This window comes from Sminthopsis crassicaudata, chromosome 2, assembly GCF_048593235.1.
Source record: "Sminthopsis crassicaudata isolate SCR6 chromosome 2, ASM4859323v1, whole genome shotgun sequence".
Classification (NCBI taxonomy): domain Eukaryota; kingdom Metazoa; phylum Chordata; class Mammalia; order Dasyuromorphia; family Dasyuridae; genus Sminthopsis; species Sminthopsis crassicaudata.
Genome location: NC_133618.1, coordinates 683,680,338 through 683,707,989, shown reverse-complemented (window position 1 = coordinate 683,707,989; position 27,652 = coordinate 683,680,338). Strand labels below are relative to the sequence as shown.

Below are 27,652 nucleotides of genomic sequence, written 5' to 3'. Positions count from 1 at the left end.
AAGGACCAACAAAGGGACAAGGTGAGACTTTTTTCCATCATTCAGCCGCGAAGATCTGTCTCCCTGAGGCCAAAGGGGAGTGCGGTCCAGTCCAGCGGCCCCCGGGGCAGGAAGGAGCAGGCTGAGCTCCGGCCGGACAGGCCGCAGCCAGGCCCCTCGGCCAGAAGCTGGGCCCCCGGCCCAGGATCACGGTCCAACCTAATGTGAATTTGAGGAGTCAAGGAAAAAGAGGGGAACAGCCACGTAGTGACCCTAAAACAATAGTATGATGACCAGAGGATGAAAAGATGAAGGGGGAAAACAGGACGTCCAAGGAGGCTCCGGGGAACAGCCCAAGAGTGGAGGAGTCTGCGACCCGCGGAGAGCTTCGGGAGGGGCTCCAGGGAGGACTTCAAGGCGCAAACCAGAGAGGAGGGGAACCTAAGGAAAGGAGGCCTTGGCGGAAGTGGGGGGGCTGGGCGGGCTCGGGAGCGGAAGAAGCCTTTGGGCCGGGGGCGGGGCCTGCAGTCCTGGCCCTGCAGGAGAGAGAGAGCGCTCCATCCTCCTGGGGGATGGACTGGGCCGGCCTCTGAGGAGCAGGAAGACCCTCCCAGAGGGGGTTGGCGGGAAGCCGGAAGTCTCGGAGCCGCGATCTGCTGCCCGCCCCTCGGGGCGTCCTCCCTTCCCGAGAACTCCCGATCGCTTTGTCTTCTGAAGCCGGAGCCGTGCGTGCAGCGCCCAGGTGAGTCGGGCTGGGGTCCCCCACACTTGCGGGCTGCCGCGGCCTGGTCCGGGGCGGAGTCTCCGCCTAGGCTCGTGGAGAGTGTCCCCCCCCCCAAGCCTCGCTGCTGGGTGAGCTCCCCTCCCCCCGGCCAGATTTACCCCCGAGACTAAAGACGTTGTCCCTCGGAGTCCGGACCCCCGGGTTGCAGCTTCCGCTGACCCGGCGTCGGCTCCCCGCCCCCACCGCTTGCTTAGAGAGTCAGATCCCCCTTTGGCCCCGGGGCCGACGCTCTTTCCTGCTCCCCTTCAATGAATCCGTGGCTCTTGGTCCCAGGCTTGCGGCCCCTGGCTGCACTTGCCCTTTAGGGCTCCCAGCCCAGGCTCCCCCCGAGCGGCCCCGCAGTGCTCCCCAGCTCCCAGGGGCCCCCGGGGACTTCCTGCCTCCCCAGGCTCAGCTGTCCCCCTCCAGCGGCCCTGACGTCCCTGCCGGGACACCGCCCCCCGCTCCCCTGGCCCCCGAGCCCAGTCCCAGCCTGCATTTTGTCTGGACTCTCTGGGAGGCTCCTGCTGCTCTCCCGGCTCTGACAAGCCAAGAATTCTAGCCTTGGGGGCGGTGACCTCCATCCTTCAGCCCTGGGTAGCTGCTCCCTTGGGGGCCCAGAAAGGCTGGGGGGCAGGGCCGGGAGGGCAGAGACCGGGGCCCGTGGGGGGGCCGGTACAGCGCGAGTCACCTCGGTTACTTTTCTGTGCCCCAGGGAGCCTGGAGCCGGCGGGGATGGGCCCCGGGAGCCTGGCGCCTGCTCAGGTGAGTGCCCTCCACGCACAGCTGCCCCGGCAGCGGTCACGGGTGTCCGGAGACACGAGGGGGTGACGCTGGCGCTGCCGCACTTGTGGGTTGTGTCTTTACCAAAGTCAGTCTCAGCCCCAGCACAGTAGGAACCACACTGCCGCCCTCCTCCTCCTCCTCCTCCTCCTCCTCCTCCTCCTCCTCCTCCTCCTCCTCCTCCTCCTCCTCCTCCTGCTCCTCCTCCTCCTCCTCCTCTTCCTGCTCCTCCTCCTCCTCCTCCTCCTCCTCCTCCTCCTCCTCCTCCTCCTCCCCCTCACCCACCTAGCCACAGTGTGTCCTCCCTGTGTTTTAAGTTCCTTGTCTTTCCAAATGACTGACAGGGACGACCTCCTCACTTGTCATTCTTTGTTCCCCAGGGGTCGTGTCTGTGCTGTCTGAATGCCTGCCTGGCATGGGAAGCACACACACCACACACACACCACACATACACACACACACACACACCACACACACACACCCCTCCCTTCAGCCAGGCTCTCCCTTCATAACAACTGGAGGTCCAGGAAAGCCCTTCTCCCTTCTCCCTTCACCTTTCACCCTTGTCAGCCCAGACCTGGAGCAGAGCTCTGATGGCTTCCCCAGTGGTGTCCTCTGTCCCCAGGGCACAAGCCCCTCCTGGGGATGGTGGAGACCCTGATGTCTCCCAGACCTCTCCCGCCCCAGGGCCCGATCTCTGCTGTTTCAAAGCGGCTCCTGGGATTCTCCTCCTTGCCCCTGGGCTTCCCGGGCTCCAGCACGACAGGCCCTGCTTCCTGGTGGTGTTATTGGGGTTACCCCAGGCAGAGCGCCAGCCACTGGCAGAGACCATGAGAACAGCAGCGAGAAGTCAGTGAGTCTCGGGGCGTTTCTGGGAAGCTGGGACCCTGCTGTCACCTCCAGCAGCTCCGGGTGTGACCTGGAAGAGGTTCATGGATGGCGCTGACCCCCGGCAGTGCTTAGTTGGCATGTTGGGCCACAGTCAGACCCTGCTCGCTCCTCCCACCAGTAAAGGGAGACTTACCTGTGCATAGCACAGAGAGGGCGCCCAGTCAGGAAGCAGTTCTTCAGCCTGAGTGCACAAGGCTCCTCTGGCTTCCATGGGGGCGGCCATCTTGTCAGCAGAGCAGGGGGTGGCGATGGGGCACCTTGGGCAACCTGTCACATCTGCGGGATCCCCAGAGCTGGATCCTGAGGCCTCCCAGCAGCCTCCGTGCTTTGTCCAGAGCCCCTCAGAATCCTGCCCGAAGGGAGGCACCGGGAGCCTCTGCCCACTCTGTCTGTCTGCTCCTGGGACAACTTTGTTATGTTATAAACAGAACTGACCTAACCATGTAGCAGGGAAGGACAGAACTCCAGGAGATGGGGGCTGATAAGTTCAGCAGGGGCTACCACCTTTGACAACCATCAGGGCATCTTCAACTCCTAGCCTGAGCAAAGGAAGAAAACCAGCATTTGTTATAAAGTACCTACTAAGTGTCAGACACTTGAGTTAAGCACCTTGCCAATATCTCCTGGGATCCTCACAGCAAAATAGGCAAGCCAGGTTTCATTTTCCACATTTTTTTTTTTTTTTAATGAGGCCAGGAAAATCTGGGAGCTAAGTGGAGGGGGGAGGCAGGGAAGGATATCGATATACTTTATTTTTGGAATTTTTTTTTTTTTTTACAACAAAATTTAGCCTTCTCTCTCCCCCTTTCTGTCATTCCCTCTTATTGAGAAAGAAAAAAATTAGCCACCTTTCACAAGAATGTATGTAGTCAAGCTAAACAAAATTTCTGAGGAACATTATCTGTCAGTCTGTACTCTGAGGATCGCCTCTCTATCAAGATGTAGAAAACGTGTCACCATGAGTCCTCAGGAAGTGATTGATCATTGCATATATGCATACATGCATGTAATTACGTGTGTGCTTATACATACATGTGGCTATGTACTCAGGTGCACTTAAATGCATATTTATGTATGCACCGTCAAAGTAAATATGATTTCTCATTGGTCATATCTAAAGACTATTACATCTGGGGATAGATAACATGTCATCATGAGTTCTTAGGAACTGATTGATCAGAGTTCCTATGTATGTATGTATCTATCTATCTACACACACACACATATACATACATTTTCATCAGCCAAGTGATCTACATTCTCAGTTTTTCACCCCCTCACTTTCTGCCCACTGAGAACACAAATCAAACCAAATCCCTTACCCACAACGTATCATTAATCTGGGGGGGGGGGAACACAAAACAGGTACTATTACTGTTGAACCCAGTTTCCTGGTGGTGTTATTGGGCTTACCCCATGCACGGGGTAGAGACCATGAGGTAGAGGCACTGGCAGAGACCATGAGAACAGCAGCAAAAAAGGAAGGAAGAAATTATGACCTTGTTATATACTAAAAACTGTTTCTCAGTCTGTACCAGTCTTCTACCCATAAGTTGTAGACAGCATGTTTCATTACTATTGTTCCTTTGGAATCTTGGTCTGGCTTTAGCTTATCTGAGTTCAATGCAAGAGTCTTTCATTACATTTAGGGAACTGATTTATTGACTCAATTCCCAGGGAACAGATAATCTCCTCCTATTCTCCTTACACCTGAAGAAAACTGGTACAACCTTTGAATTTGTTTTGCTTGGGACTAATCCCTCCCTTAATCACTCTGACCTCTTTTTCCTCCCTTCGCTTTCACTGGTGAGGAAAATATATTTCTCCATTCATCTCTGTGTTATGTGTATTCCTTCTTCCTTGGACTGGATGACTGAGGTTCAAATATCAGATGTCCCCACCTACTCCTTTGTTTCCACCCACCTTAGGGGTATTCTCTTTCTGTCTTTCTCTCCTAAAGATCTTCAGGACATAACAGAACCACTTCCAACTTTACTTTGATTCCCTCTGTGAGCCCCAGTGGGGCTCAGTGGGCGCTGTTTGTCATCTCTCTGTGACTGAATAAAATGAGTTTATTTTGATTCCCTGAAATTAGTTCATGCAAATTTCTTTTTTTTTTTTTCCTTCACTTGTGTTTGCACTTCTAACATTTTGCCCATTTATGGTTTATTCATTAAGAATGTTTGGAAGGTCTTTCTTTTTTTCTTTGAAGCTTTTTATTTTCAAAATACGTGCAAGGATAATTTTGACCCTTGCAAAACCTTTTGTTCCAATTTACCACCCTCCCCCCCCACTTCTCTACATGGCAAGTAACCCAGTATATGTTAAACATGGTAAAAATATATCTTAAATCCAATATAACCATACATATTTATATAATTATCTTGCACAAGAAAATTCAGATCATAAAAGGAAAAAATGAGAAAGAAAACGAAAATGGAAGCAAACAACAATAAATATAGTGAAAATGGGATGTTGTGATCCTATTTCTGGATGTAAATGGCTCTCTTCATCACAAGATCGTTGGAACTGATCTGGATCATCCTGTTGTTGAAAAAAACCAAATCCATCAGAATTGATCTTCGTTTAATCTTGTTGTTCCTGTGTACAATGTTCTCCTGGTCCTGCTCATTTCACTCAGCATCAGTTCATGTAAGTCTCTCCAGGCCTTTCTGAAATCATCCTGTTGGTAGTTTCCTCCAGAATAATAATATTTCATAACATTGACATACCATAACTTAATCATGGGGATCCACTCAGTTCCCAGTTTCTTGCTACTACAAAAAGGGCTCCAACAAATATTTTTGTACATGTGAGTCGTTTTCCCTCCTTTAATATAAGATAGCTGCTTTTATCTGGGAAAGGGATGTTCTTTTCACTATGCATGGTTGTGATTAGAACCCCAGAAAGCACATTTGTGGGGCACAACTCAGGGCCTGTCTCATCAGAATGATCAGTGGTGGTTTCTTTATTTCTCCTTAAATGTTTCTTGAAGTCTTACATCTAGGTTGCTGTTTGTTGGTATTCTGATAGTCTGGTAATACCTGTAATACAACTTTTGCCTTGCTCTCTTTTCTGTGTGACTTGTTTCTGATTACTTACATTCGCTCCCCTGTTTTTAAATCTCCTGCATCGGATTTAATACTTGCCATTGCCTTGTGGCTTCCATTTGGTCTGTACAAATGTTCAGAGAGTTGGTTGTGTGGGCAAGGTTTTATGACTCTTGATTCTTTCTGTCACTGCCCTTATTTCTTCCTCTTGAGGATTTCATTCATAAGCGTGTCTAACTCTTGCTCTTCCTTTCCCCAGAATCCTGCTTGGGTTTGTGCCCAAAGTTCCCCAGCTGAGGCAGAACTTGGAGACAGGAGGCATTCTTTGGCCTGTCTCGAGTGTCTCAGATATTGCTTATTTTAGGGAGGGTCTGTTTTGCTTATCTGTCCAGCAGACTTCCTGGCCCCTGCAGCACTCCTGGAGGGAAGGTCTGGGCTGGTCATGTTGCTCTTTCTTGGATGGATTGTTTTACTACAGCATCTCAGAGGCAGGAAAGGGACCTGTGCTGAAAATGGTCTGATCCTGGGCCTCCTATTGGGAGCTCTGTGAGTCTCTGCAAAAGTAAATTACAGTAATTTACTGCTGGCTACCTACTCCCCTCCCTAAGTTACTCTATTACTGGCTGGGCTGGACATTGGAAGCCAGACCAGGTTTGCATCCCCGGTCCTCGCTTCTGCAGGCTTCTGAACTTCCTGGCTTCCTTCCCCAGCGTCAACCCACCAAGGACTTCCTCTTTTACGACCCTGGTTATGTGACTTGGTGACAAACTGTCCTGTTGCACTTTGCCAATGTGACTCCTGTAGCCCTGTTACACGAGGTCAGGTTGCAGGGGTGCTCCTTGCAAGATATCTTCCTTAGTAGACTTTTCCCCCAGGGCCTATAGCCTTCCCTTTCTCCCCAGAGCCAAACTGGACAAAAATTCTGATTTTTCTGAATTTCCCCATCAAGATACAATCCATCAATTGCATTTTCCAGATCTCTTAGGAGTCTGTGGACAAGATTTCGCTTCATTGCTTCTCCAAGATCACCCTTTGAGCATAACTTCAATGACAATATTAATGTAGCATTAAAGGTGTGGATTATTTGGGGCAGTCTTGCCAATTTTTTAATATTGACACAGCCTAGTCACAAGCATTAGATATTCCTTTAGCTTTTAAGTTGTCATGCATTACTTTAAGGATGGCATTGCAATTGAATTTATACAACTCTTTTAATTCCCAGATATTGTACCCACATTTTACTTATTTGGAGTGGGATTTTTCTCTCAATTACTCCTTCCTGAACTTTGTTTCTATTTCCTAGAAATAATCTTAACTTAGGAGGATTCTGTGTGTAACCTGCAACTTTGCATAAACTATTAACTATTAACTATCCTGCTTGATGTCTCTGCTGATTATCTGGGTTTTTCTAAGTAAAGCATCATGTCATCAACAACAGGGATAGTTTGAGTTCTTTATCCATCTTTATTCCTTTCTTTCCTTTCTCTTGTTTTGTTCCTATTGCTAACATTGCGAGAAAAGTGGGGAAAGTAAACATTCTTGCTTTACCCCTGCATTTATTAAAAATGTTTCTAATACAATCCCACTTCATGCAATACTTAAATGAATAAATACTTAAATGCAATAAAGTTTTTGATAGATAAGTCATTAAAAAAAAAAAAAAAAAAGCTGGGACATTATAATGGTCCCATTAGGCCTGTACTTCTAATTACATTTTTACCTCAGAAGTGGTCCAAAGCGCTCCCTTTCTCTATTGAAATGACTGAATGGTTTTAAATATTTTGGTTTATAATATAATGGATTATGTTCATTGTTTTCCTAATGTTGAACTATTCTTACATCCCTAGTACAAATTCCACTTGAGCATGATGAATGATTTCTTGGAATTTGGGGTAGTTATTTTGATAGGATTTTGTTTAAAATTGGGGAGGGTCGAGATTATTCGTTGACTTGTAATTTAACTTTCTGCATTTGTACTTTCCCTGATTTCCCTATTGGGTCTATGTTAAACTGATGAAAGGATTCTGGTAAGATACTTACTTATTTGGGGGAAATAGTGGTAAACTATGGATATTAACTATTCTTAGTTAATTTTCTTGGCTTCTGATGATTTCAATGTATCATGTTTTTGGTAGTTCCTCTTAGCATTCTTTTATTTTAAGTTTTCTTTAGCATAAAACTGCATAACATGCTGAGTATCCCTTTTATTTCTTCTAGCTTTTTTTTTTCCCTAATTTTACCTGTGCCATTTGCTATTTTATTGATTGGATTGTCTCCTTTTGTCTTAGCTAATTTAGACTTCTCAACTTTATTAATCTTTTCAAAGAAGCCATTTATCATTTTTTGTTATTTCCAATTCATCTATTTCCCTTCCCATTTTAATATTTTTTCATTTATAATTATTTTAGGTATATTCATTTAATTTTCTTTTTTTTTTCCAAGAAAATAATTTTATTTATTTATTTATTTATTTATTTATTTGTGGGTAATTTTTTTTTTATAACATTATCCCTTGTATTCATTTTTCCAAATTTTCCCCTCCCTCCCTCTACTCCCTTCCCTAAATGACAGGCAATCCCATATATTTTACATGTGTTACAGTATAGCCGAGATACAATATATGTGTGTAAATCCAATTTTCTTGTTGCACATTAAGTATTAGATTCTGATGGTATAAGTACCCTGGGCAGACAGATATTAGTGCTAACAGTTTACACTCACCTCCCAGTGTTCCTTCTCTGGGTGTAGCTGTTTCTGTCCATCATTGATCAATTGGAAGTGAGTTGGATCTTCTTTATGTTGAAGATTTCCACTTCCATCAGAATACATCCTCATACAGCATTGAAGTGTACAGCGATCTTCTGGTTCTGTTCATTTCACTCAGCATCAGTTGATGTAAATCTCTCCAAACCTTTCTGAATTCCTCCTGTTGGTCATTTCTTTCAGAACAATAATATACCATAATTTACCCAACCATTCTCCAATTGATGGACATCCATTCATTTTCCAGTTTCTAGCCACTACGAAAAGAGCTGCCACAAACATTTTGGCACATCCAGGTCCCTTTCCCCTCCTCTTTGGGATGGATATAAGCCCAATAGCAGCAATGCTGGATCAAAGGGTATGCACAGTTTGATAACTTTTTGGGCATAATTCCAAATTGCTCTCCAGAATGGCAGGATTCTTTCACAACTCCACCAGCAATGTATTAGTGTCCCAGTTTTCCCCTCCAACATTCATCATTATTTGTTCCTGTCATCTTAGCCAATCTGACAGGTGTGTAGTGATATCTCAGAGTTGTCTTAATTTGCATTTCTCTGTTCAGTAGTGATTTGGAACACTCTTTCATATGAGTGGATATAATTTCAATTTCATCCTCTGAGAATATTCATTTAATTTTCTAATTTTTTTGGAACACAGATTTAATTATTCTTTTTCTAAGTTCTGAGGACTGCTTTAGCTGAATCTCATGAATTTCTGTTTCATTTTCTTTTTTGCAAAGTTATTGCTGAGATCTTTTCTCTGATTCAGTCATTATTTAATATGTCACTAGTAAATCTCCAAGTAGGATGCAAATCTTCGCATCCTTTGCTGGTTATCTCTGAACCAATCTCCATTCTTATTTTATCAGAAAATGAATGAATGCAGTAATTATTTCTACAATATTTACTTGCAGTGTGTTTATGTGCAGTATCTTTATCTCAGTGGTTAATTTTTGTCGATGTTTCATATGTAGTGGTCCCAATTTGAAGATGCCATAAATAGTCCTTTTACCTCTAGTTTCTTTAGACATTAGTTCATCTCTTCTGGCTCATCTCATTCTACATTTCTTGATCCCCCTTTTTGCTTTTACTTTTCTTGTAGATTACTCTTCTTCTCTTGCCCTTTAGCTACTCCTGTCCATTTTTCTTCCCCTTTCCAATGAGGATTTCTTTCTTTCTCTGTCCCACTTCCCTTTCTGTTTTGCCTGGATTCTCATTCTCTAATCCACAGTTCCTCTCTTTCTCTGGTCTCTGTCTTTTCCCCGTATATTTCTTATAATGAAAGTCTCCAAGGTGACACTTCTGAGCTCTGCGCTGTAGGTCATTTCTCCTATTGCTTCTAGACAGCCCCACAGATCCCTCCTTTCCATGGTGTCTTCCTTTCACAATACTGTGTATCACTTCAGGGTCAGAGACAAGTAGCTTTTTAAGGTACTAAACCCCCAAACCTCAGGGTGTTGCCTTTTATTTCTGATAAGAATATCCACCAATCCCCCAAAGTCTGGCTCCTTCCTCTCTCCACCTCAATATGTTTAGTTTCCTGCCTGACTCCTCAGGTGATCTCTTTCCAAGTCCATGGAGCTCATCTCCCCAATCCCCTGTTTTCTTGATTGTTCTCCAGCCTTTGACATTCCTGATGTCTCCCTCTCTTCTCCAGGGTCCTCTCTTCTCAGTTTTTAGGACATGGCTCTCTCCTGGCTTTCCCCGTCTTTATCTGACCACTTCTCTGTCTTTTTACTGGAACTCAGGCTCCTCTGTCACAGAATGCCCTGGTCACCCTGGGCTCTATCTCAGCTCTAGTGCTCTCTGGAACCCAATGTTCTGTCCCTTGCCCTTATCTCCTTAGTTTGCATTGGTCTGGCATTATTCCAAAGTCAGTTCCAGGGTATGAGAAGGTTTTTCTCCTCAAGGCTGGTAGGATTTTGTGCTTCTGAATTGAACTGTTAAAAGTGACTACTACCATCCTGGCACTTTGTAGCCATGGGTTTGATTTTTGCTTTCCAGGTTGGATTCGGTTTTTCTGTGGGTAACCTTGAAAATTTTTCCATTGAAATTTCATTTTCTCTCTTCAGAGGTGACCAGTTTTCTTGGACCATTTCCTTCATGAGGATATCCATTTTTTTAACCACTTGTGTCCTTCTTTGAGATCTACCATCCTTAGCTTGTCTATGTCCAAGCTCTCTTTCCCTTTAGTACACTCTCCTTAAACAAGAGCAGATTTTTCTTTAATGTTAATTATTGTTTACTTCATTTCCTCTTGGCTGTCCTTCACTTTTGTGTATTTTCATTCCCTGTCTGTTCTCTTTTGTTTCTTTGGGAAGAATTGCCATGGCAGAATCTCAGTTTCATATTCCCTCATTTTGGCGAATTTAGGGTTCAAATGATCCAAAGAAATCCTGAGGTCCAAGAACAATACAAAGAGGTCTGGGTGGGAAGGAACCTCTTGATTCTGGGGTTTGTGAAGAGTCTAGTCAGAAAAGTCCCAAAGGAATAGAGCCAGGGGAATAATGAGAAGACAGCTGGGCTTTCTCCTTAAGAGAAAGTTGGGAGTACATTAGCCCCCCTCATCTTGATAAAGGAGGGCTGTGGGGGGCTTATGAAGGAAATGGGTTTGCAATATCTTCTCCATTAAAGAAATATGTCACATTATTTCAATGACTGGAGCCCCAAAACATAAAGGAATTTAGAAAACTAACCAGAGTTAGCTTTAGTAAGGACAAAGTCACCAGTAAATTGAAGGCACTATAAGGAGGGAGGGAGAGAGTTCTCCATAGTGGGTTTTGTCCTGAAAAGGACTTAGCAAAGCTCTTGATCTTGGGGACATCTTTGGTGGGTGAGATACATATTGGAGGTTTTTAGGGCAGGAGGGGGAAGTAGCAGACAAGGATTTGGGATCTCATAGGGAAGGATCAAAGGGGAGCCAGATGGAATGCTCCTGGCAGACCAGGTCCCAGATCTAAAACATGGTCATCAATCTCTCAGAGACTGTTTACAGATTCCCAAAGGTTTGAGGGATCAGCAATGGAGGCTGATAAAGAATTTCATTTTCCCAGTCACTATCTGTATAGCCTGGGACTTAGTTATGGCTGATAATGTCAAGTTGGGTTCTCCCTGATAAGAGAAGTGAGTCAGCTCTAAGTCCACATCAGACCAGACATCAGATGGTTCAAAGAAGAATCCAAAATGATGTACTTGTGGCAGGTTGGAAATATAGATGGCCCCTCCTGAGTATCAGCGTTTTCCCACTTCTGGCCACCTTCTCCTATATAGGGTCCATCTGTTGGGTTCTTAACTCATCTCCATGATTCTTGTTCTCCCCAGCTTGGACATTTTTAGGCATCTTTGTAAACGTTTATTTCTCATAAAGAAGCTGGCGATATTTTCTCCATGAATTTTTTTTTTTTTTTAATTAATGAGGGAAGGCAAATTTTTTTGTTACTCTTGTTTCTCTATAATAAAATATTAAAATTAAGGAATATGTGCTTTAGACAAATGAAAGCAATTACAAATATAACGGGATGAGCTGTTTTGCCCATGCCAACACCCTAACCAGAGTGGCCTAAGGGAAGCAACAAAACTTTTCCCCCAAAGTATGTTGTACTTTCCAGCTTCTCAAAAAGTCTTTACAGAATTTTCTTTAGAATATATCACTTAAGTCACTTCTGCTGAGGAAGAAATTTCCCATCACCCTCTTGCTTTGTACAGATCCATCTACCTCACAAATAAAACAAAAACTCTTCCTGATTCCATAAAGAAATTCATTCAGTAAGACATTTTTCAGCTTTATTCCAATGGAGTGTATAAAATGCTTTTCTCAAAATTCAATAAGACTCTTAATAATTGTGGTTTCAGGAGCTGACTGATACTCAAAAATGGCATGAGCTTTGAGCCAATCCCTTCTCTGCTTGAGTTTCCTGCTGTGAATTGGAGAGGGTTGGTTGGATTCTTGAATTCTGAAGTGACTTTCAGCTCTACATCTCATGACTTTGGTGCTTTAGGACTTGGTGACATTCAGGGATGTGGCTGTGGACTTCACCCAGCAGGAGTGGGGCCTCTTGGACCCTCCTCAGAAGGAGTTGTACAAGGAAGTCATGCTGGAAAATGCCCGGAACCTGCTGTCCCTGGGTAAGGACATTTCCCTGGGTAACTCTGAATCTACAATCAAAGGGCGTATCTTCATTTCCTGGGGTGCAGGGTTAGGAAAGGGGGTATATCAGGAAGGAGAAACTGTTGGTCTGCTGTGTCCAAGCAACAGAGTCCTCCTGTATGTCTCTGCTTTGTATGGTAAAAAACTGAGGATGTCCTTTGCTGCTCCTGAAGCTGTCTCTTATCAGTTCTAGGTACTTCAAGTCAAAGATCAAATCATTGTGGAAGCCTCTGAAACAAGGGACTAATCTCAGGGTATTTTGGCTGAGCTCTACCTGGACACAGATTAGGGTACAAAAGTTCTGAACATTGCTCTTGCAGCAATTCCTGAAAACCTGTTCTTTGGCACATGGCTTGAATTGGGAATACTCTTCTTTTTAGCAAGCATCACTTTGTAGCCCAAAGCCCATGGTTGTTTCTAGTATAGGAAACTTGTCCTTGATCTTTCTTCCTATTGCCCTCAAATTCTAGCACCAGTGGTGGGAAAGGAATGGAAGGGAATCAGCATTTCTTTTCATCTACTGTTTGCCAGGAGCTCTGCTATATAGTTTCTTTATAGCCACAATATGTTATTTAAGAAAAAAACTTCAAGCAAAAAATTTATTTTGACTATTCTAAATTAATGAAATTAATGAAAATTAATGAATTAATTAAATTAATAAAATTAATGAAGAAGCACAGATAAAGAAATAATAAAAACATGTATAATTTTACATTAGTCCAATAACCCTTCTTATCTAGCTATAGGTTTAGAAGTTTGTGCCAGAATAGAACCTTATGGGATAAAATTGGGGGTGAGGGGGAGGAAGCATTTGACTTTCCTCCAAAATAAGTTGTAGAATAGAATGATGTGACAAACATTATTATAGGTTTATTGCATTACAAGCACTAGGGGGTGACCACAGACTCATATGTTTTAATATAATGGAGTGAATCTCAGAATGGAACAGTTCTGAATCCTCTCCCCATTCCCTAAAGAGAACTCAATTTCAAGCTTCTCTCTTCATCCCTCTCTTATTTCCATGCCCAGGGCTTCCAGTTCCCAGAGAAGACGTGATTTTTTATTTTAAGCAAAGACAAGTACCCTGGGTGCTAGACCAAGAGGGCCTGAGAAGCTGCTCTCCAGGTGAGTGAGGTGAAAGCAGGGATTTGGGAATTACCAGAGGCTTCTAGGAGTTAACAGGAAGTAAATGCAGATTTGGGGGAGAAAGACCAACCTTGGGATTCTTTTTCAGATACTTTTTAGGCAGAAATCTTTTTCAGATTCTCCTGGACTAGTCACTGGCTCTTGGTTTCCCTTCTATAAAATGGACTCAGTAGCCTTGTAGGTCCCCTTCAGTGATCATCTGTGATTCTATAAAAAGTCATTATTGAGAATACGGGACAATGCATTTAGGGTTAAAAAACATTGTGGTCTTCCGTGATGATTTCGTGATGGTCACTCCTGTGCATTCCTAATGACCCTTATTTTCAGTAGGCTGTCAGCACTGCAGCAAGAATGCAGACTCAGATAAGTAGTTTTTTTTTTTAATTCTATTCGAAAAAACACTAAGAAAAAAGAAATACAGAAAAGGAATGGAAAACAAATAAGATATTGTCATGTGCCCAGTAGAGCAACAGGGAGAATCCAAAATATATTGAAAAAAATGTCCAGATCAAGAAAGTATTTGAGTAGAAGAGATTATATTCATGACTTCTTTACTTCTTTGTAAATTTTTCTTTGTTCTGTGCTGTGCACATTATTTACTTTATTTTCCCCCATTTCATCCCCCTCTCCCAAGGAAGCTATAGTTAAGAGATGTTTCTATAGACATATGTAGACATGTCCATACATACACACACTCACAAACATCATCTCCCTCCCCTGTATATACACTTCTCTTTCCTATCCCTGCTGACTTTTTAATTAAATGTTTTGTCTTGCTATTACTTCACTTCCCCCCACCAAGGATTCCCTCCCTTGTCTTCCTTGATGTGAATCTTAAACATAAAAAAAAGAAACCAAACAACTTGTCCTTGTTTAAACAGTTTATGTTGAGTTCCTTAAAAGTGATCTTTGATATTTGCTCTTATGGGTTTTATTTTCTATTAAGTTCAAGTTTGTTTGATAGAAAGAACTGAAAAATCTGCAAATTTATTTAATGTCCATTTTTACTCATTCAAAATTATACAAAATTTTGCTGGATATGATATTTTTACCTATGTTCCAAATTTTTTGATTGTTTTGATTGATTGTTTTTCTTCTAAGATGTTTCACATTCTGTTCTATTTTCTCATTCTTTATAATCTGTTTTGTTATTTCTTGGTCTCATACCTTCACTGGCTTCCTCTTGCCCAGTTCTGATTTTCAAAGAATTCTTTTCATCTTTGAGACTCTGTACCTCCTTTCCTAATAGGTTAACTTTTTTTTTTTCATAACCTTGTTGTTTTTCTTGGATAGTTATAATTATTATTTAGATTCTGCTCTGTCTCATTTGGCTTTTAAATTTGATTTTAAATGTTTCAACAGTGGGGCTCTTTCTTCTTTGCAAGTTTTTTGTTTTTAATAAGAGGTATTAGTATAAGCATTTCTAATCATGTAGTGGGAGGTTGCTGCCTCAAGCTTCCCTTTGTCCCTCCCCTTTAAGCAGGAACCCCAAACCAAGAGTTCTCCTCTCTTGCAAGTGCCTTCAGCCAGCAGGGTCCCTGTCCCACAGCCTCTGACCTCACCTGGTGCTGGTTCCTTCTGGCCTGCACCGGGTCTCGGTAGCACAGCTGGGCCTGGTGTTCCTAACCCATGGAGCTTAGCTTGGTCTTCCCAGACTCAGACCCTTGCTCCAGGAGGCAAAAGTCTTCGTGGTTCCTGCTGATGCTTCAACCTCAGTTAGCTGAGGGGTCCCAGTGGGTGTTTCTGCAGAGGTAGCACTCTTCACATAGGTTCATCCTCAGTCTGGGATCTTTCTTCAGATCTCCTCAGATTAGATCAAGAGGACTCCTATTCTGCCCTAGATCTTTTTGACTTTTTACCAGTCTATGCGTGCCCCAAGGTGCAAATTAGTTCTATTTGTGGGGAAAATAAGGAAAACTTGAAATTTTCCAACCTACTCTACCATCTTCCCAGAATCCTTCTCCAGATAATATCCTGATCTGGAGATTACAGGTTTAATGAGATGTGATTACTAGATTATCCAGTAATGACAGAAGTACTCTAGTGCAGTGAGAGAGCCATTGAGGGTCTTTTCAGCACTTAGGGCCTTTGTTCATGAATGTCCACAGTGTTCCTGGAATTCTGGAAATGATTGTGGAGAATCTGAAAGAATCTGTTGCACTTAGAAGCTGTCAGAGTTTGAGGGAAGGATCCAAAAGCTGCATGTTCCTGATCATGATTATTTGAAGTCACTGAAGAAGATAGTTGTTAAGGTGGATATATGCACATACTTCTTGTCCAAGGGACAATTTGCCATTTAATAATACATCACTGGCACATTTTGGAGTTGAATCTCTTAAATTAGTGTCTCAATCCTTCAAGAAGCTTGTGAACTTCTAACAAGAATTATTGCATCAGAACAAAATCCCATAAGCCTCGTGGAAAATTAAAAAAAAAAAAAAAGTATTGTGAGTGTGACAAATGTGATTTCTGATAATGTAACAGACATAAAAATAAAATTGAATGTGATCAACAGAAAGTGCACACAATGAAAGGAAAAGGGAAAAAATTATAATGGAGCTAGTTTGTCAAATACTGTAGGCAGAGCCAGCCCATTCACAGGGTGTGAATTCCAGTCTAAGCACTGGGGTTTGGGTCAAGCCTCAGTCCCATTGAGCTGGTAGCCTGAGTTGTGCGTAGGGAGAATGAAGTTGTTCTGTGTTGTCACAGGTTTACTGTGAGGATCCAATATTTTTGTGGTTGAGGTCATTAAAAATTAAATCATCCTTGAGATGTGAGTGAATGGGATTTTTGAGAGATTGATTCTGCCCATTTATGAGTTTTTACTTTGCCTGGGGAAATAGAAGGTAACTGAGTTTCTATTGTGTTGATGGATGAAAGGGGATATAAATGTGTGTGTAGTGTGTTTTCCTGTTTGTTGTTCCTTGTTTTCTTGTTTTAAAAAAAAAAAATTATTCTTTTTTTGTTTCAGAAAATGAGACCAGAATTGAAGTGAAGGAAAGTACTCACAAGCAAAGATTCATGAGCACCTGTGACTTCACTTGGAGAGAAATGAGTACTACACATGAGAAAGTACACACTGGAGAAAAACCTTATGACTGTAATCAGTGTGGAAAGAGTTTCAGCAATAAGGGATATCTTACTATACATCAGAGAATCCACACTGGAGAGAAACCTTATGAATGTAACCAGTGTGGAAAAACTTTTAGGTATAAAACAAGTCTTACTGGACATCAGAGAATCCACACTGGGGAGAAACCTTATGAATGTAACCAGTGTGGAAAGGGTTTTACACATAAACAATCACTCACGCTACATCAGAGATTCCATAGTGGAGAGAAACCTTATGAGTGTAACCAGTGTGGAAAGGCTTTTAGCGATAAGAGAGTTCTTACTGTACATCAGAGAATACACACTGGAGAGAAACCTTATGAATGTAACCAATGTGGAAAGGCTTTTACAATAACAGGAACTCTTACTAGACATCAGAGAATCCACACAGGAGAGAAACCTTATGAATGTAATCAGTGTGGAAAGTCTTTTAGAAAAAAAGAATCTCTTACTATACATCTGAGAATTCATACAGGGGAGAAAACTTATGAATGTAACCAGTGTGGAAAGACTTTTAGTGATAAGGGATATCTTACTGTACATCAGAGAATCCACACTGGAGAGAAACCTTATGAGTGTAACCAGTGTGGAAAGGGTTTTACAATAACGGGAACTCTTACTAGACATCAGAGAATCCACACTGGAGAAAAACCTTTTGAATGTAATCAGTGTGGAAAGTCTTTTAGAAAAAAGGAATCTCTTACTATACATCTGAGAATCCACACTGGAGAAAGAATTTATGAATGTAACCAATGTGGAAAGACTTTTAGTGATAAGGGATATCTTACTGTACATCAGAGAATCCACACTGGAGAGAAACCTTATGAGTGTAACCAGTGTGGAAAGACTTTTAGATATAAAAGAAGTCTTTATGGACATCAGAGAATCCACACTGGAGAGAAACCTTATGAGTGTAACCAGTGTGGAAAGACTTTCAGCTATAAGGAATCACTTACTGTACATCAGAGAAGCCATGCTGGACAGAAACCTTAGAAATGTAATTAATATAGACCAGGATTCATAGAAAACTCTGTTTCTTCCCATATATGTGAGGCAAAATGATAGCATTAAAATAAGGAGAAAACTGCATTTGATAGAGATCATTGGAAGAACATGGGGTATTGCTGATACCTTCCATATTTAGCCTTCTCTAGATGTAACCCTATGAGGAAGATGAGGAAGGGAAAATAAATAACTAGAGATAGGAATTGCCTTCAGAGATGTATTGGATTCTTGTTTTCCACCTGGTCACCTACTTGAAAGGAAGTTTGTCGGGATGGAAACATTACTAGATTGGGACATAAGACAAGGGTTGAAATTCTGGGTTCTGTAGCTATGGCATTTGAAAGTAATTGAAGTCCATGGGTTTCAGTGACTAGATTACAGTTAGGGTCTCTTCCAGCTCTGAATTCTTTGAGAAGTCAAAGACAAACTTGAAGATGAATCCTACTCGTTGCTGCTTTTTGCTGGATCCTCAGCTTCAGATTTGGCCCAATATCTCAGAGACTTCACCAAACTTTCTGGGTATGATTGCAGTTTGCAGATGCAGCAAGGTATGAGAAATTCTGAATCTACATCTTATTGAGTCAGGAAACTTGCACATCATTCTTAAATACACAACTTCTATGCACCTCGTGAAATAGGCTTCTTGCCATATTGAGACAAAAAATGTTTTATTAAGTTGCTTTTATGAAAGATTTCAACTGAGTATTCAGCTCATGAAGTAAATGCTAGGTTTGGGGGAGAAAGACCAGACTTGGATTCTTATTTAGATACCTTTTTAAGCAAATATCTTTTTCCGATTCCCCTGGGCCAGTCACTGAATTTCAGTCTCCCATTTATAAAATGAGGAGGTTACACTTCTTGGCCTTGTAGGTCCCTTCCAGTGATCATATGGGATCCTATAAGAAGTCATTGTTTGCACTTTGGGGCAATGCAATTCTCCTGAAAGTCCCAAAAGGGGATCAGGTTGTCCCAGATGAGCCATTTCTTAGAACTTCTACGAGTCGGCAAACTTTTAAGTGCCTGCTATAAGCCAGGCCTGGACTGCTCCCCAGGAACATAAAAGAGATGCAAAGGACATCCCCCTGCTCTCCTGGAGGTCACAGACTGCTGGGGCAGACAGTACACCAGTAAGTATATAGAAACTCACTGTGGACCAGATAAATTGTATAAATTTAGTGCCTCCCTAAATCACTAAGTAATTAAAATAATATTGGCTTAAGAAATAGTGTGTAATTGGGGAGAAAATGGTCAAAATAAAATAAGGTAGCTAGCATTTATGCAGCACCTACTGTGTGTGTCATGCACTGTATCAATATTGTCTCGTTTTATCCTCATGAGAACCCTAGGACTTATGTGCTATTGTTGTGCCCATTTTAGAGGTAAAAAAAAAACTGTACAAAAGAGGTTCTGTAACTTGATTAGCAAATTACTAAGGTGGGATGAATACTCAGAGCTTGCTGATTCAAGGTCCTGTCTGCTGTGGCCCTCCTGATTGAGAGCTCAAAGTATAAGAGCCCTTTGATCTCAGAGGCGAGATGAATGAGGTGGGAGACTCAGATTGTGAAAAGGGCTCCAGTTTATTATGCAGCACAGCCTTGCTGATAAACATTTTTGCAAGTGTGATCAGCACATGAAAAGTTGCCAATCCCCAATCCCCATTCAGAGAAGCAGCTCCTGGGTTTTGTGTGTGCATGGTATCTGCCAATGGGCGGAGAGACAATCCAGCCATTGCAGCAGCTCGCTCAGAGGCCAGAGGCCCTGTCAAGGCATTCCTGCTCACAAGCCACTGGCTATGACCCTCAGGCCTAACACATCCCCATCATCACAAGTCATTGCTCCTTTCTCAATAAGGGCATTTCTGCAACGTGGCAGAAAACTTACTGTGCACCAGAGGTTGAAGTGGCCTCCATGCTCCCTTTCGTGCTCTCCCTCTCGGCAGAATCCCATACTTAGCATTTAACCCTTTTTATCTTTTGAGATAAAAAGTCCTTTCTTGAACTGCAGCCTCTAAAAGGATGATGGAAAAAGATCTATGAAATCATCCTAATATTACAGGGCAACAACAAAGCAGTAACAGCATAACACACAGGGAAATCCATGATTTGAATTTTAACCACCATGAAGAGGTATTATCAAACCAAAGCTTGATTTTCTTCAGCAGTTTTATATGGATTCAAATCTTCACGAGAAGCTTTCTCTATGTTGGATGCTAGTTTATATAAACTTTCTATGTCCCCTTCAATTGTGTTATTGAGAAATAAACCCATTCAAATGCCTCTTGATAGTGTCCCAATCATAATCTTGTCCTGAATGATTATACAGCAAAAGAGTTACACAAACCTTTGTATATCTGTCGTCACATTGTCGTTGAGCCTGGAGTTTCAATAACTCTGCTTCTGCTCCTGTTTCCACTGTTACTTCTCTTTTTTCTACCGAGACTAAGGTCTGTTTCCATCTTTTCTATCATGGTAGTGAACATATGATCAGTTTCGTATGATACATTTCTCACTTTTGTCAGGAAACATTGATGCAAGAGCTCTAGTGACCACAAGCACAGCTTCACTTTCAATTTCAGTATCCAGGCAATCACTGACTGAACAATTACAATAAGTAACATTGTGTAAATCTTAGTTTCCTTGGTAACAGCAACAGAGTCTTTCCACATGAATCCACATTTCCCTCCCACTCTCCTAGCATTTATCCAAGAACTGGCCCAAGAGGGTTTTCCATGTGACAATTGCCGGCCCCGTTCTTGAGTGACAAAAATGTGTCCCATGGTGCCTTGTGCTTTCTGAGGGGCCAGCCTGATGATGTAGACACTGCAGCAACCCTCCCATGGATGAGGGTATTGCCATGACAGGGCATCCCCTGCATTCCCAGCAGGTGTCACATGACACCCCATCCCCCATGAGACAATCCTAGGCCATGGTAGGTCCATAGCCCACCTTTTGGCCTTTGTTGCCAGTCCTGATTGTGTGTAACACAAACCCATATATATAGAAATCTTGTCGGTGGTCCTGGGGACACATCTCCTTTTTTGACCACCTCTTCTTCCATGTTTGCCTCTTCAGTTCTATGGACAACTTTGAGGTGTCTGGTGGGGATCCACGGCTGAAGGTTTTCTCCTGTGGAGATACAAGCATATCCTGGCCCCCATATTAGAACCCTAGAGGGTCCTTCCCATCCTTTAGGACCCTTTTCATTACCATGGTCTTGTTCTTAGGGCCTTCTTAAAGAAGATGGGGTGTTATCTTTGAGTGATTCTCTGTCTATGTTAATCAGAAAATATTTCATAGCTGGACTTAAAATCATTTGAAACAAATTTTAAGTAATTTATGTGTACACTGCTTTATCCATTTATTTCTGAGTGATCCTCCATCTCCCTCTTTTCTTTTTTTGATAAATCTCTTGAGCATCTGATTAGTCCTTTCTACAATGGCCTGTCCTGTGGGGTTGTAAGGAATCCCCAGAATAAGATGTATGGAGAATTCCTGTAAGAACTGTTTTAATGTTTTTGGGGTATATGAAGGTCTATTATCAGTCATGATGGTGTGTGGGATTCTCATAGAGGCAAAACAGTGAAATAAGTGATTTATCACATGTGAAGCAGCTTCCCCTCCTTGAGAGGATGCAGATACAAAGCCTGAATAAGTGTCAAGTGTAACATGAATGCATGTTTTACCCATATCTATAACAACCATTTGCCATCTATCATTTGTCCTGTCATCTCTGGGGTTAATCCCCATCCCCATAGGTCTTTGAAAATAGGATACACAAGCTACATATCTTTTTACTATGTTTACTGCTTCTGCTGGGGACCCCATATAATCTTCAGAAAGATCTGGCAGATAGATGCAAATCTTCATAAACTTTAATTGTTTGTTCTAGAGAACAGAGAAGAATACATTGTGTAAACAGACTATTTTGTTCCCTTCAAATATAGGTCCCAGCCCATCTGTATGAGAGTGGATGTGCATTATATAAAAAGGATGGACTCAAATTAAAATCACCTCTAGTACCTCCTGAAACAGTGAGAAGATAGGTCCTGTTTGAGCCTTTATATAAGCTCTCCTATTCTCTGGATCACCCCAACTGCATAGTGACTGTCTGAAATGATATTGATGGATTGATCTATTTTCTCTTTTTTTTTTTTTTCTAATTTTTTTATTATAGCTTTTTATTTACAAAATATATGCATGGGTAATTTTTCAGCACTGACAGTTGCAAAACCTTTTGTTTCAATTTTTTCCCTTCCTTCGCCCCACCCCCTCACCCAGATGGCAGGTTGACCAATACATGTTAAAGTATAAATTAAATACAATATATGTATAAATACAATATATGTATTCCTGAGCTGTTACAGGTAGATGTCTTATATGGACAAGAGGATAGTATGAAAGGAGAACCTTGACTTCTGCTTAAGGTGGGATCCTTTTGACTCAATTTCCCAGTTCTTTTTCTTTGTTTCCCACCTAATTATTCCAAATTCTGATTATAAGTTGAAATCGTTATAATTGGTTACCAAACTGAGCTAAGAATGCTTTATCTTATCATGAGTATGCTCCTAAGCCTATAGGACCAATTTTGATTATACATCATGGCCCTGTTTTTTCCTCCCATCAAAAATTTCTGCAATCAGAGCAAATGGTCACTAGAAGCCATGAGCACAATTCCATTATGTATGACTTTGCTGTTTTCAGACTGAATATATTTCACAGAAAGATAGCTGTTAAGGTGGAAATATGCACATGCTTGTCATAGAGAATAAGTATATTTGTAACCAAATCAAAGCATTATTTTCCACTTAAAGTGCCATATATGAATTTTTATGTCAGATTCCTTTGACCACTGTGTCAATCCTTCAAGGAGTTTGTGAAGGGAAGGGATGCAGTAGGACCAATAGTGAAGCATGCTCTCTACCTACATACAAAAGGATGATGAATTCAAAATCCTATATGAGAGACATTTTCAGATATGGGAAATTTCATGCATTATTTCAAAAATATACTAGAATGATTTTTGTAGAGGGCTGGAACTCTGAAAAGGTATATTTGAATGTAAGGTAGCAGAGCACTTAAGGCTAATTACCCACTCAATGTGAGATAATGGTTCTACAAGCATTTATTTATTCATTCATTCATTCATTTATTCATTTATTTTTAGTCTGGAGTTAATTAAGTGACTTGCCCAGGGTTACACAGCTAGGGAGTGTTAAGTGTCTGAAACCAGATTTGAACTCGGGTCCTCCGAATTCAAGGCTGGTGCTCTGTCCACTGCGCCACCTAGCTGCCCCTATAAGGATATATTTAGATGATAGGATGATGTGATGGTGCTCCTCAGGATTGGCGCTTATTAAATGTGTTGTGATGAGGTAATCAGAGGCAAGTATTGGAGGACTGAGGGAGAGCTTCGTAGTCTCGGCCACAGTACAATGAGGAGAGAGAACTAAAGGCTTCAGACTCCAGAATCCAGGATTCATCTTTAATGAGCTGCTTGCCTCCCTGCTTCACTTCTCCTCCTAAAGACCAAGGCCTTTGACTGATCCTGACTCTGACTGATCCTGAGGCCCTCCAGAAAGCTATCCCAGACATTATAATTTTTATTTTATTTTAGTGAACATAGGCTTTTAAAGATGATTTTTCAAAATGAAATAAGTAATGGCTATCTTGAAAAAGTCATGGGTCACAACAAAATTACTTATATCTCAGGTAAATATGAAAAGTGTTGGTATTCTGCATGTGATCTCAAATAATGTAGCAGAAAAGACTATAATGCTGAGTACTAACAGGGATACCTTCCCAGGAAGTTGCTGACCTGCTGAAGGCAAAGTGATCTCCCTTTGATGGTATTTTCAGGTGCCATTATTGGGGATCCAGGCTTATGATGTGTGAGACAAGTCACAGGTTTAATAAAAAGAATTTAATCAATTTTCTTAAAAAAAAAAAAAAAAAAAAAAAAAAAGGTAAAAGTTTATTTTGAATCACTAAGAGAGCTCTGTCTCTCAGTGGACAAAAACTCTTAAGATGAGATTTAGAGTTCTTCAAGTAGATTAAGCTAGAGTACTTAGTTTTATGATCAAAGTTTTGGTCTTGGGGGCTTTTGAAACAATAGAGAAGTTTTGGGCTTGAATAGGCTTCAGTAAAGTTATAGAAAGTTTGTTTGGTGGTAGTTCAAACCTATAGAAAGCTTTAGTGGTGGTACTTAACATTATTTCAGTTCTTTTGAAAGTTAAGTAGTGGTACTTAGCTGTTAGGTTCTTACTAAGTACTAATGAAATATTAGGTTCTTACTAAATGCTAAGTTGGTACTCAACAATTCTTTAGTTCTGGCCTTTAGGGGAGTTTTACTCCTGTGAACTCCTGGGGAGGAGCTTGCATGCTTAGGAGGAGCAAGTTCATTGGTTGAAGTAATTTTTCCCAGAAGCCCTTGTGTTATCTTACGCCCATTCTCTGGGAGGATAAAAGAAGACACCTTTGAGCAAGGAGAGAGTCTTGTCTGGGCCAGAGTTGGGGTGGCTCTCTGGAGGAAAAATCTCTACTTTAGGTCAGAGTTGGTGGCCGAGAGATTGAGTTGAGACAGCAGATCTCAGAGAGCGATCGGCAGTCTCTGGAGACAACAGAACTTTACATATTGGCGCCCAATGTGGGGCAAGGACTTTTGCTTATCCTGACAAGGTCTTATTCTGAACCCTTCAGAGGAGCTAGCCCTGACCTTCTCACTTAGCTTTAGTTCAGCTCTATAGAAAATTTGGTTAGTGTCAGCTGAACTCTATAGAAAGATTAATTAGTGGTACTTAACAGAGGTGGGAGTTGGTTTCTAGGTTGAGATAGGATTAAGGAATCTAGTTTCAAGGTGACTGACTTCTAGAAGAGAGATTTCCCGTATCATTTTCCTCCCTCAAACAAGCACCCCTAAATGCTTTTGGGGAAAGCTTCTTCAAGCTGGGAAGGTGAATTTTGAGATTATCTTCCATTAGTAATGTGTTGTACTCCCAATATTCGTGGGTTTTGGCAATCAAGTACTAATTCCGAGGCTATTTCATAAAAAAGTCTCATGGTAAGGGAGAGCTTAGATGCTTGTGTCTTCTCCACCATCTTGGCTCCACCCTCTAAAAGGAACTTTCCTAAAAACAATAAGCAGACCTTATCTAAAAACTAGAGCAAGCATTATTTGTAATGGAGAGAACCTGGACGCATTCCCAATAAAACAAGGGTGCCCATTATCACCACTATTATTCAGCATCATTCTAGACATATTAGCTTCAGCCATAAGAAAAGAAGAAGAAATTAAAGGAATTAGAATAGGCAATGAGGAAATTAAGCTATCACTCTTCATCGATGATATGATGACATACTTAGAGAATTCTAGAAAATCATACAAAAACTTACTGGAAACAATTCACAATTTTAACAAAGTTGCAACATATAAAATAAATCCAAAGAAATCAGCGTTTTTATATATTACTGACAAAGCCCATCCGCAAAAGATAAATTCCATTGAAAATAACTACAGACAAAATAAAATACTTAGGGGAGTCTACCTGCCAAGATAAACCCAAGAATTATATGAACACAATTACAAAACACTTCTCACACAAAGAAAATCAGATCTAAACAATTAGAAAAATATTGTTCATGGAGAGGCTGAGCTAATGTAATAAAAATCACAATTCTGCCTAAATTGGTCTACTTCAGTGCCAAAAATACAACTGCCAAAATTTTAGAGAAGTAGAAAAAAATCATCTAGAAGAAGAAAAGGTTAAGAATATCAAGGGAAATAATGAAAAAAAAAATGCAAAGGATGGTGGCTTTGCAGTACCAATCCTAAAACTATGTTGTAAAGCAGTAGTAATCAAACCATTTGGTACTGGCTAAGAAATAAGAGTAGTGGACCAGTGGAATAGATTAGATACATACAACACAAGACCTATAGGATTGTAGTATTTGATAAATCCCCAAACTCAAGGTTTTGGAAATAAGAACTCACTATCTGACAGAAATTTCTGGGAAAAACGGAAAATAGGTCAGAAATTCAGCATTGACCTACATCTCAAAGCTTATACCAAAATAAGGTAAAAATGGATACATTATCTGGGCATAAAGAATGATACCATAAATAAATTAGGAGAGCAAGAGATAATTTATCTATCTGATCTTTGGAGAAGGGAGAAATTTATGACCAAAGAAGAACTATAGAACATTATCAAGGGCAAAATGGACAACTTTGATTATATTAACTTAAAGTTTTTGCACAAACAAAACCAACAGAAACAAGATTAAAAGGGAAGTAAAAAGCTGGAAAAAAATTTTAAAGCCAGTGTATCTGACAAAGATCTCATTTCTAAAATATATAAAGAACTGTGTCAAATTTTTAAGAATACAAGTCATTCTTCAATTGATACATGGTCAAAGTATGACCAGACAAGTTTCACATGATGAAATGAAAGGCATTTATAGTTATATGAAAAAATGCTCTAAATCACTATTGATAAAAGAACTGCAACACCTCACATCTCTCAGATTGGCTAAGATGATACCAGTACAGTCCAGCACAGTCCCCAGGGCAGGAAGGAGTAGGCTGCACCTCAACAAAACAGGATTGAGAACCCCTCCCCCCATAGGCCAGCAGCCAGACCCCAAACTCTAAGACAAGAAGCTTGGGAAAATGTCCCCTAGCCCAGAATCACAGCCCAACTTTAATGTGAATTTCAGGAATTAAGGAATATAATGGAAAAGTACACACACACCCCTCCAAAAAAAAAAAAAAAATTAACCCATAAAAAAATAGTATCATGTGCTGAGTGAAATGAGCAGAACCAGGAGATCATTATACACTTCAACAACAATACTGTATGAGGCTGTATTCTGATGGAAGTGAATATCTTGGACAAAGAGAAGAGCTAATCCAATTCCAATTGATCAACGATGGACAGAATCAGCTACACCCAGAGAAGGAACACTGGGAAATGAGTGTGAACTTTTTGCACTATTGTCTTTCTACCCAGGTTACTTTTACCTTCTGAATCCAATTCTTCCTGTGCAACAAGAAACTCTGTTCTGCACACATATATTGTATCTAGGATATACTATAACATGTTTGATATGTATGGGACTGCCTGCCATCTAGGGGAGGGGGTGGAGGGAAGGAGGGGAAAAGTCGGAACAGAAGGGAGTTCAAGGGACAATGTTGTAAAAAAAAAAAAAAAAAAAAAAAATTGCCCATGCATATGTTCTGTCAAAAAACTATAATTATAAAATGAATTTTTAAAAAATAGTATCATGACGAGAAAGATTGAACGATAAGGTGGGAAAACAGGATGTCAAAGTTAGCTACGTGTAAACACCCAAGTGTGGATAAATCTGTGACCCACGAAAGAGCTATGGAGGGAGCTCCAAGGAGGACTTTAGAGAGAAGATCCGGAAAGGGGCCGATGGAGGGATTGGGGGGCGGAACAGACAATGGGCCGGGGGCGGGGTCTGCAGCCTCGGCTCTGCTTGGGAGTCGTGAAGGCTCCATCCTCCTGGGGGATGGACAGGGCGGGGGCTCTGAGGACCAGGAACACTCTCCCACCCGGGGTTGGCTGCAAGCCGGAAGTCTCAGAGATGCGACCTGGCTGCCTACCCTGAGAGCGTCCTCCCTCCCCGGGGAGCTCGATCTATCGCTTTGACTTCTAAAGCCAGAACCAGGCGTGCAGCTCCTGGGTAGGTCGGAGCCCGCGCCCCCCACCCTGGCTGCTTCCGCGCGCTGCCCCGGGCCTGGGTCTCCTCCCCCTCCTCTGATCTCTGGCAGGGTATCTTCCAGCTCTACCAGAAGCACCCCTTAAGCCTCGCTGCGGGATATGCGCCCCAACTCGCGGCTTCCCCTGCGCAGATTTCCCTCCCAGACCTCAGACTTTATCCCTCGGAACCCGGGAGCCCTGATCTCAGCCTTCTGAGCAGGACCCGGGGGTCTTGTCTCCCTGGCCCACCTCTTGCTGAGAGATTCAGATCCTCCTTCAGAGCCAACGCTTTAAGGG

The 27,652-nt window shown here is 41.8% G+C and overlaps 2 protein-coding genes across 5 annotated transcripts in view; both read left to right on the top strand.

Annotated features, from left to right (window-relative positions):
- The first annotated feature begins 508 nt into the window (after nucleotides 1-508).
- On the top strand, nucleotides 509-18,937 carry LOC141559141 (uncharacterized). 2 transcript variants are annotated; one of them, XM_074297275.1, is made up of 5 exons: nucleotides 509-721; nucleotides 1,458-1,507; nucleotides 12,227-12,353; nucleotides 13,405-13,500; nucleotides 16,493-18,937. In XM_074297275.1, exons 2-5 carry the CDS (start codon nucleotides 1,478-1,480, stop codon nucleotides 17,623-17,625), a joined length of 1,386 nt encoding a protein of 461 aa, XP_074153376.1. In that variant the 5' UTR covers nucleotides 509-721; nucleotides 1,458-1,477; the 3' UTR covers nucleotides 17,626-18,937. The 2 variants fall into 2 exon arrangements, with proteins under 2 accessions (XP_074153376.1, XP_074153375.1); XM_074297274.1 differs by lacking the exons at nucleotides 509-721; nucleotides 1,458-1,507 and adding an exon at nucleotides 4,811-5,068.
- Nucleotides 18,938-27,221: 8,284 nt separating this feature from the next.
- Nucleotides 27,222-27,652, top strand: part of LOC141559139 (KRAB domain-containing protein 5-like) — a 129,243-nt gene continuing 128,812 nt past the window's right edge. For all 3 annotated transcript variants that reach the window (XR_012487231.1, XM_074297268.1, XM_074297259.1), the window contains exon 1: nucleotides 27,222-27,338. The gene's annotated coding sequence lies outside the window, so the exon portion shown is untranslated. The remainder of the gene's footprint in view (nucleotides 27,339-27,652) is intronic.